Source organism: Micropterus dolomieu, linkage group LG12 (assembly GCF_021292245.1).
Source record: "Micropterus dolomieu isolate WLL.071019.BEF.003 ecotype Adirondacks linkage group LG12, ASM2129224v1, whole genome shotgun sequence".
NCBI classification, from domain to species: Eukaryota; Metazoa; Chordata; class Actinopteri; order Centrarchiformes; family Centrarchidae; genus Micropterus; species Micropterus dolomieu.
Window position 1 is genome coordinate 3,726,262 of NC_060161.1, and position 11,206 is coordinate 3,737,467.

An 11,206-nucleotide genomic window follows, 5' to 3' on the forward strand; every position below is an offset into this window, starting at 1 on the left:
CTGTTGCTCAGTGCACCAGTAGTTTCTTTCTTTTTCAGGACGTTCCACATTGTTGTGCTTGCTCTGCCCAATGTTTGTCCAATGGCTCTGCTCGATTTTCCTTCTTTTCTCAGCTTGACAGTGGCTTGCTTTTCTCCCATAGACAGCTCTCTGGTGTGGTGGGAAAAGTGTATTTAATAAAGTCTTTAAATCAATGAAAAACCTCCTCCAATTATCAGTCAAAAACACAACGGAAGGATGTACGCACCCCTCTTATCAGTTACATACACATATCCGGTATGGGGGCGGGACGGTAAATACCTGTCAAAATTAGTTTGATGGAATGTCATGTAGATTTCTCTCTTCCATGTGTTGAAGCCATCACGGTGAACCAGAGCAAGTTGACCAAAACATTTCCCAGCAGCCACTTCTCCCACAGCAGAGTCCAAACAGTGCTTCCTGTTCTCTACAGTTAGGTGTCTTATTGGAAATGGACAGGATCTGTCTCGTCTCTATCCTTTCTATTGGCCTCCATTTCTCCTCCTGTTTCCTCCCCTTTCTCTCTCTCCCTCTTTCTCTGCCTACATGAAGCTGACTGTGGAAATGTTGTCATCATTCATGTAGCATGTCCATGTATGATTTTTAATACAAATTATGAATATTAATATTTCAGAATAAATCCTCGTTAGGGCACCACCGGAAATTCTGTTGCTTAATCACTTCTATAAAATCAGTCAGTCAATCTCATATTGAAGGCGTAAATCCTCCATTACAGTGACCTGGAGCTAAACAATACACACACACACAGTTCCTGTGATTACGGTGAAATTTATAAATTTATTATAACTAAAAGGTGGATATGAATGCAGTTAAAAATATACATCAAAGAAATAAACAATGGCTAAACAAACATGATGCAAACAATGAGAATGTAGTGGAGTTAAATGTAAATTGAGTTGTTATGTGATACATAGAGAGAAAGATAACTAATAAGTGCAGTTTATATGATACTAACTCAGTTAAATTTGTCTAGGAGTTTTAGGCTGGAATGATTAAGGATTAAAGCTAATGGATGAACAGACTATTGGACATTAACTCAACCACAGAATGCAGGGTTTTAGCCTCACTGCTTGTTGTTTCTCCAGTCGGTTGGTGTTCGGCCTGCTTCACACTGGCTGAGTTTCGTGCGTTCTCGGTTAGGACGGCTTAACAAGCCGTCGGCCAGTCGCTTTCTCTGCCAGGGAATATCTCTGGAGATCCACCCTCAATTGGCTTGGTTTGAAGAAAACTTGCAGTGGTAGGCTTTTAACCTTGGCTCGGGTTGGTTTGATTGTCCTTTGTTACTGCTCGCGTAACTAACCACTTGGCTGGCCTCCCAACTCTGTTGTCGTGGGGAGGAGTGAGTTAACTCAGCAAAATAAAGCTTAAAAATAATTCATTCTTGAATTAAAAATGCGTGACTTAAAGGTCTGATAACTTCAACAAAAATAAAATAAAATGACTTTACAAACAAAAGAAAAAGATAAATTAAACAAAAGTTTGCTGGAAGACAAAGAGACCTTAGGTTGCTAGGAGACACTGAGCGTGTGCCGAGAGCTGCTGGAGAGCCGAAGTACACGAGAAGAGAAAGCGAGCAACAAGAGCTCCGCTGATTCGTTTGTCTGGCCCCTTGGGGCGTGTCACCAGGGGGCTTGGCTTCCGGTCTCCTCCGAGACTTCGGTGTATTAACTTTTAATATGGTCCTAAAGACTATATGCGCGTATTTTAATCAAATACCTCTCCACAATGGAACCTTAGATGTCAAACGGTTATACCGTTCTTGGTTTTAAGCATTTGATAAAAAGGGTAAAAACAATCAGTACTGACTAAAGTCAATAGTTAAACATTAAAAAGGTTAACATTTTGTAGAGACCACGTCAGATTAAGAAACTTAAGTAGCTTCCTGGATAATATTGGCTGTTAAAAATTCATATTTAAATATATATATATATATGCAAGTTATACGAACATGGCATAATATTATGAACAATGAAATACAGCAGAAGCGGCATTTCAGAACGATGGATTTAGTTTGTCCTCATGGGGGAACTCTGGCTCCATGAGGAGAATGAAGATTACTTCGATTATTTCTTTAAAACAATCATTTGCTCAGGATCTGGGGAAATTAGTTATTTAACATTACATTCGAGCTGGAAAATTAATCAAGTAGCACAGGATAACATTTCTTTATGATATAATTTCTAAGAAACTATATAAAACGGTGTTGAAGCATGGCCTTAGTATAACATAAACTAAAGGAATATCAGTGAGGAAGATTAAAACACTGCAAATTATGGATTCTTCTTTTCAACAACAACAACATGGTAAGATATCTACTCAAATGCTGTGAAGAGACCTCCTAAGTAACTTAAAGATTATTTAATTAAACAATGTAATAGGCAAGTTATAAAGAGACAGTATTCATTTGTCGACACAAAGGAATTCGGGGCAGTGTCCTTCTCTGGCGTCTGGAATTCCTCAAACCTAGCTGTGAAAGTGAGAGGGCATGTTAAGAGTCCAAATTAATGGCTCTTTGGTTGGGTAGAGAGTCAAAACTGAAGAGGAGATCTTTGATGTTTGGAAGTAATCTGAAAGAAGAACTTCGTTACCATGGTAACCCTGCCCCTCTGGGTCTTGGGAGTGTTTAGAGGTTGTTTAGTTTACGGCTGCTGAGGTCCTCACGGCCTGGTTCAGTTTGAGGTTAGTCTCTGTGTAATGTTAATATTGTCATCTTAACAGTCATGCATAGAGTCTGTGTATCTCAGCTTCACCAGAGGTGGTAAGTTTTACGATCTAACTGCCCAAAACAGCACTTAGGGGAAAACAAACCTTTCACCCCCTCCTTTGGGGTACTTCTGCTGTCTGTTGAGGGTTGATATCTCAACCTCCCTCCTCTTTCTCTCAGGGAGAGACAAAAGAAAGAACTTGGGATCTCCAAATATATTTATTTGATATAAAATGATCAAATCCACACTGGCTGTTCACTACATTCATACTGATGACCTGCTGATATCATTGCTGTCCATTCTGCAGCAACACACAGAGGCCAAAAGCTTGTCTATGGTCCCTTTCCTCATGAAGACATACAGGACTGAGTCTGCAAGAGGACTCAGCTGAACAAAGATGAAAGACAGGCTGTCAAGGATCTCGTCATAGTTTTCATTCAGATCTTTTATGTACCAAATGATGGTGGGCAGGAACAGCAGCGTATAAATAAGCAGCACCAGAACCAAAATTCCCACAATTCTTCGTTTTTCATCAGAGGGGACCGAGATGGTAGCAGACAGGGCTTTGATGGTCCCAACCAGGAAGAAGATTAACAGCGGGAAGGGAAGGAGGAGGAAGGTGACGAATATTATGTCTGTGACCAGATAATCAAAAAAATAGTAAAGGATGACAAAGACAAGAGAAAGGATCCAGACCAGGACACAGACCACCGCAGAGATCTTGATGGTTCGTCCAAAGCGGTACCACAGTGGGTGGGCGATGACCAAATACCTGTAATACAAGATGGACACAAAGTCTTTGAGGAGCTTCAGAGTTATAAACTAATATAATGTTCAGACACAGAAGGAGCTCCACACATACTGGATAGACAGACAGATACCTTTCCAGGGCGATGCAGACCATGAAGTAAACACTGGCAAACAGAGCAGAGAGGTAAATACAATAGAAGACCAAAGATATAATCTCATCCACAGTTGGTACCACCTCAACGATCATGCAGCAGAGCTGAATCAGGTCGGTAATGAGAAGGTTGATGACGTAGATGGGAGCAACATGATCACTTCTCGCCTGCAGGAAAACATTGGTAAAAGTCAACAAGCAGTAGGAAACATGTTGTGAAGTCCACCTCCTCCCAAATCTGTCATCTTGCTCTGAATGGTGAACACCATTCCAACTAATCATGGATTGTGTTGGGAAAGTTACTTCCAAAATGTATTGTCATTTGAGAGTAATTACTTATATTACAATATTACTGTCTCTGATTTGTAATGCTTAATACTATTTTTGAGTTACTTTCACCACTATTAAATGGATCAGATAGTAATATATGACTGCATAGGTGGGTTCTAGTGATGTGTAGATCACAGTTATATCCGCTGATCGGGTGGGTCTTTGTCATTAAAATCAACCTTCTCATTAATAGCGGGTAGGTTGTGGATGGGTGAAATAGGATGCATTGTTGCCCCATTAAGAAAGACATTGTAGGTAAGGTATAAGCTACTGCAGCATTACTTCAGTGATTATTTAAATCTCAGACAATCTGACAGGATCGGCCAGGATGCACTGACAGCAGCCTCTCTAATCAGGAAAGGAAATCATTAAAGAAAACACATATTGAATTCTAAGGAAAGACTTGAAAATACTGAATCAAAATATTTAGGCTACTGAACAGCCTAGAATAAGTAGGAGCCTACAAAGCTGGAGTTACAGCCCTGCTTTGACTGCACTGACTGGAGTGTTTTTGAAGCTGCAGCCACTGACCTGGATGAACTAACTGACACTGTGACATCTTACATCAGTTTTTGTGAGATATGTGTGCCGAATAAAACCTTCCGCACATACAACAACCGAAAACCCTGGTTCACAGCAAAACTTAAGCAGCTTTGTCAGACCAAGGAGGAGGCCTTCAGAAGTGGGAACAGAGTCTTGTACAACCAGGCCAGGACACTGACTAAAGAGATCAAAGCTGCGCTGGAAAGCTAAATAGCAGCTTTGCATCCAACGACCCTGCGTCAGTGTGGAGAGGCCTGCAGACACTCACAAACTACAGGAGACCATCCTCCAACACTACTGGTACTCAACGACCGGCTGACGAGCTGAATGGATTCTACTGTAGGTTTGAGAAGCCCACAGTCACACCTCTCCCCCACTCCAACACCATCTTCTAACAATCACCTTCCCCCACTGCCACGCTGTCACCCCCGCTCTCTGACCCCTTACCTGCGCTCATTTAGGTCAATGGAGGTGAGCCAGTCCCCCTGGCACACATACTCCAACACCTGTCTTTCCATAATCACCCTACTGAACAATGACAGATCTAGGATGGGCCTCATTCCTCACATCTTCTTCCTGTCCAGGAAGTAACAGTAGTAGAACCCCTGATTCTCCTTCCCCAAAGGAACGCTGAAGATGGCTTGCTGCAGATCAGGCTGTTCATCTATCTGTCCATTGAGTATGACACGAGCCACTACGAGTAGCGCTGTGAAAGTGGCCTTAGATACTGATAAAGCGCTGTGGTGGCCATGAAGAGGAGCCACTCTGCTGCCCTTGCTGAATCCACTGCGAACCAAAGTTCCGCCCTTCGCCATGACACAGAAAATTGTTGTAACTTGATATATTAATATATTAATAATTATTTTTTGCAAGTTAGACAGTGTGCAAGAGTTTTCCTTGCTACATTTGACTTTTTTTGTCCCCCTCCGACGAACCTGTCTCGTGTTTCAGAGGTGCGAAATGAATTACTGTTCTGGCAGTAAATATTGACGTTGTTGGGTGTTAAAGACATCCATTTGCCCCAAGTTATGCGTTACAGTCTATGATGCAACTTCTGATTCTGACAAATGTTCCTCATAAATTCTCATCTATTGGGGTTTCTTGCAATGACATAAGTGACCATTGTGTTGTGGCTGCCCTCAGGAACACTAAGGTCCCTAAATTAAAATCACATGTCATTTGGAAAAGGAATCTTAAACATTTTAATGAACATTGGTTTTTATCATGATTTTTTTTCATTTTAATTGGAGTAGAATAGAGCTTATCCCTGATGTGGAGACAGCTTGGACATTATTTAATGAGGGTTTTACATAAATCATAAATACACATGCCCCATTCAGGAGATACAGAGTAAAGGGATGTGACAACCCCTGGTTTTCTCCAGAGCCAGCAGAAATTATTCATGAGCCTAACTTGGCTTGGGCCAAAGCAGGGACAACAGGTTCTACATCTGATTGGCTTGCATTTAGACAGCCTCTTTTATTAAGACAGCCAAATCTGAATATTACTTAGGAGATTTTGAAAAACCATAAAATCGCTTTCTGATTCTACTTGTCCTGAGTCTGTAAATCCCTGTACTGACAAGCCAGGATATATCAATATATCAGTCTTTAAATTAAATTTTTGGTGCAAGAAGTCCATCAAGCCCTAAAATCCTTGGATTGTAGAAAAACCTCAGGACCTGACCTTATTGATAATTATTTCTTGAAACTGGCAGTTGATTTTGTAGCTGTGCCTCTTACACATCTTTTTAACCTTACAGTGGAAAATAAGGAAATTCCAAGGATATGGAAATCAGCTTTTGTTCTCCCTTTATTAAAAGGGTGTGACCCAGTTATTTTAAAAAATTACAGGCCAATATCTAATTTATCAGTACCAGCTAAAATTCTTGAAGGTCTTGTGAGTGATCAATTAAGGAGTTTTTATACTCAAATGCCGTTTTAGTTACATATCAATCAGGCTTCAGAAAAAGACATAGCACCATCACAACTGCAATGAAGGTGGTAAATGACGTTTTGGTAGCACTTGACAAGAAGCAACATTTGGCATTAATCTTTATTGATCTGTCCAAAGCTTACGATATTGTTGATCATGAAGTATTAAAACTTAGACTTATTAACTCAGGACTTTATGAGCAAGCAGTTGTTTGGTTCTCAAACTACCTTAGCAATAGGTCTCAGTGTATTAGATGTGATGGTCTATGTTCCAATACTGTCGCAGTCACTAAGGGTGGACCACAGGGCTCTGTATTAGATCCACTTTTATTCACTATTTACATAAACAATATAGGTCAAAATGTGTCAAATGCTAATCTTCATTTTTACGCTGATGATACTGTCATATATTGCTGCGCGTCAGCTCTTGTACAAGCAATTGAATATTTGTAAAATGTGTTTATTGAAGTCCAAAATACCCTTATGCAGCTGAAATTAGTTCTAAATGCAGATAAGACCAAACTTATGTTGTTTGCCAAATCCAGGACCAGGCCACAAAGCATTCCTCTGGTTGTCACTCTGTGGGGAAGTAAAATAGAGGTTGTTAACTCCTATAAATATCTCGGTCTTTTGATTGATGACTCCCTGACTTTTAAGCCACATGTGCTGTACCTGGTGAAAAAGCTGAGGCTAAAACTGTGTGTTTATTTTCGAAATAAGTTGTGTGTTTCTTCTAATGTAAAAAAGCAACTTGTGGCCACCACTTTTTTATCTGTTCTGGACTATGGTGATCTTTTATATATGATGCACACAATTTTTTATATATGCATAGCTCTGCCAAGCTATCTATGTGTTCATATCATGCAGCAAAGTAATGGGCGACACTCTTTGCATTCTAAAGACTTCTTTATGCTCACTGTGCCAAATACCTGTATGGAAATGGGAAAGAAGGGATTTCTGTATTCTGCAACTTCAGCATGGTGTATGGTGCAAAAGGACTTGAAACTCACAGAATGAATCTCGCTAAAGGCATTTAAATCCCAAATGAAAGACTTAGAGGCAGATGCCTTAATATGTAAATGCTCTTAGATTGTAAAAATGATTTGGGCTTGTCCGTGGCGTGGCATCAAACATTACCGGTTTGCCATGAAACAAGAAGTTATATGACTTAAGTGTACATGCTCAGATCTGTACCAGACTTTACATGGTCAATAACAGTCCCGTCCTGAACACATCTACATGAAAATATTCACTCAACCTCATAGCGCCACCCACTGGTAAAAGGAAGTAAGCTGTTTCTGACAAAACATGGCCACCTCACAGCTCGATGCGTTACATGTGCGAGGGCCCGCCCAACGCTGCTTGCAGCTTTAATGTTAAATCTGTGGTTCGTTCCTGTTTTTTCCATCTCAGGAACATTGCTAAGATTAGATCTATGGTTTCTAAAGAAGAGCTGGAGATGCTTGTTCATGCTTTTATTTCTTGTTTCTTGTTTGGATTATTGCAATGTACTGCACACTTGTTTAAACAAATCCCCCATGGACAAACTGCAAGTTGTACAGAATGCAGTTGCAAGACTTTTGTCAAAGACCAGCAGGAGATCACACATTACTCCTGTGCTTAAGGCTCTTCATTGGCTACCAATTGGTTTTAGAGTGCATTTTAAAACTTTAACCATTACTTACAGAGCGTTTCATGGTCAAGTTCCCTTTTCCATTTAGGATCTATTGCACAGGATCTGGTCGCTCTCAGAGGTTTTAAGTCCAACACCTTTTAACTGTTCCCAGAATCCATTTTAAAACAAGAGGTGATAGATCGTGCTTTCTCTCCCTTAAGCCTTGAGAGCCTTGGATTTTGTGGAAACTTTTAGAAAACACCTTGAGACACATCTTTTTAGACAAGCATTTAACTAGCTATATGGTTTTCAATTGTATGTGTTGTTGTTTTTATTTGTTTTATTTTTACCAACAGATTGGGTTTATTAACTCTTACTTCTTTCCCTATGTATGTACCCCATTGATGCCATACGTGCTAATAGTTCTTACTAGTATTTATTGCATCAATACAGTATGTATTATCAGTTGTAGATCTCATATTGTATTGATGCTTGTATGGGGCGGCTGTGGCTCAGGAGGTAGAGCAGGTTGGCCGTTAATCAGAAGGTCGGCGGTTTGATCCCTGGCTCCCCCTGGTTGCGTGTCGAAGTCTCCTTGGGCAAGCTACTGAACCCCGATTTGCCCCTGGCGGCTGTTCCGCAAGCGTATGAATGAGTGTGAATGTTAGTTTCCGTTTGAGCACTTAGGCTCTACTATTAATAAGCAACAATTTCATGTATAATATTCAGTCCAGCTCACAAACCGTTTCATTATCATCCATCACATGTAGTTGTGCTCACATTGCTGAGCCTCCGGTGAAAGATACACAGAGAAGGGGAGCGAATGACAACGTATCACGTTGGCTATATGCAATGAATGTATGTTATCATGTAGCCCTGACCCGGGAACATTAAAGTAACAGAGCCTGAACATGTCAGGAGAAAAGCCACAGGGTTTACTGCGGTGTCTCCGTATGAAAGCGTTTGTGTTTCAGGTTTACTCGCTCATGAGTTCAAGCCAAGCGGCAACCTTCCAGTCTCCAGGCTGAAGCCAAACCAGAAATACCTAAAACTGCAATTCATCAAGTGGCCACTTGAGGCTGGCTCCGAAAAGGAGTCTATCCCCATTGACCCCCATGTTAAAATGCCCAACTTTAGAGCAGAATAAAATGTTACAGCCTGGTACGAAAGATGGATTTAGTGTATATCACTAATTTTGCCCCTCATGACAACTATGTGGGAGGTGAATTTTTTATAACTCAGCTGTTTAAATTATATTAAGCCTTGAAGTTCTTAGTCATTAGGGGTGTGGCAGCTTTGATTGACAGGTGGACAGGTTAAAATTCTCGATAAAAAAATGTCAAGTAGGACCAGTTCAACAGTAATTAATGTGGCAAATTACCACATATATATATGACAAACGGTTGAATCATTTTAAACCTTGCATAGTATAACCTAAATAATAGACAAATAGTTACTTTAAGTGCTGTTGTATAGTTAGAGGTTAACTTAACTCCAATATAAGCTGGTATGCGGCCACAGGCTACCAAACGCCAACCAGGCAAGCTACTTCTGCTAACGCAGAGTAGCATATAGCATAGCTCTTAAGCCTGAGCTAACTCAGTAATGCTGATCAAGACAGGCGCGGTTTCAGCTCCACCCATGACCCGCCTCTTTGCCCATTTTTGGTTATCAGTGAGTGATGCACGGTGATGTGCTGCAACATGGCGACGGCCACCTCTGCCAAAATAGAGCTTCAAAACGGCTCTTCAGAAACCAGCATCACTGGCACTACGTCCATTGTTTTATACAGTCTATGGCTCAAGCGAGCATGCTTACGAGCACACGCCTGGCTGCAATCTTAAAACTGCACCGCTAGTGGCCGCTGAAAACTACATCCAGATCCAGATCCTTTATAGACAGACTGTAGGACAGACTCACGACACGACAGTCAGAATGTACATACCATAGAATAAAGAGCATAGATGGCCACCAGGGTCAAAGGGAGGCCGATAGCGATGATTATGCATGTCAACACATACATGATGCCACGCTCGTTGTTAATGTTGCTGTTATCCTGGTAGTCGGAGGTGCTGTTACTGTAATCATAGCTTTGGTCCTGTGAGGTGCTGTTAAAGTAGAAATCTTCCATTCTTCAGTGAAACCTGTTTGAGAGATCAGGTTATTAAAGGGAGCAGATTTTTAATATCTACCTAACATTGTTCAGTGACATCACTAAAGCTGTGAGGTGAAGTTCACACAAACACAGTGTACCTATAGTTTACCCACAATCATATCAAATCACAAACTGCTGTCTTTTTAGTTTTGTAGATTCATTTAAATATTCATTACATTTAACATTTTTTTAATCAAATAACAAAAGATTAACAAGTTCTGAACAAATATTTTTTGGAGGAGGTTTACATGACTAATAAAATCAACACACACAACCGACACACACACTTCCAAAAGCAAGCAGAGAGATAGTCTGTTTGTTTTAACCGAAGAATTTATTTATTTATCTATACTCCAGTTGACTTTAACGAAAAAATAAAGAACATAAATAAAAAGACCAACACATAATTGATATTACTAATGTGAAGTGCTGCAGTCAGAAAACTCTCCGTCATATTACTCATCCACAGGCCTTTCCTATCGCCTACTTGAGGGCAACCTATCAGCGCCATAGAGACGCAGAATCCAGGAAGAGCGGTTCAATAAGCAATGTAAAAATTGGTGTATAAAATTTACTCGAGGCACACATGCACACCTGAATTCCCCTTATTGGCTTCCATGGTAACCCCTGTGGGAACCTTTCCCCATTAGACCCCCACAGGAACCCAACCTGTTGGTATTCATACAAAAAAGTAAACGTTTAAAGAAGATATAGATTTTTCTTGCACCCCTTGTATATGAATCTATTTTGAGACCTTGCTCATAATTCAGTAGAAATGATATACTGAAGGGACGCTTTCAATCTTATTTGTGAGCCTTTGGTGAGGAGGAGAGAGACCAGGAAACAGACAATGGAGATGCAACAGAGGAGGAAGTGTCAGAAGACTCAAAGCAGCACAGATTATAATCCAGACCAAGACACAACTGATGAGGAACAATCCAGCCATGAGGAACTTGCTGAGGTTGTTTTATTCCATTATAAGAA

At 40.5% G+C, this 11,206-nt stretch overlaps 1 protein-coding gene across 1 annotated transcript; it reads right to left on the minus strand.

The window, feature by feature from the left end:
- Positions 1 to 535: 535 nt before the first annotated feature.
- Positions 536 to 10,090, minus strand: LOC123981145 (G-protein coupled receptor 4-like). Its single transcript, XM_046065827.1, has 4 exons — positions 10,013 to 10,090; positions 3,626 to 3,813; positions 3,013 to 3,516; positions 536 to 599 (listed from the first exon to the last, which is right to left on the minus strand). Exons 1-4 carry the CDS (start codon positions 10,088 to 10,090, stop codon positions 596 to 598), a joined length of 774 nt encoding a protein of 257 aa, XP_045921783.1. The 3' UTR covers positions 536 to 595.
- Positions 10,091 to 11,206: the final 1,116 nt, after the last annotated feature.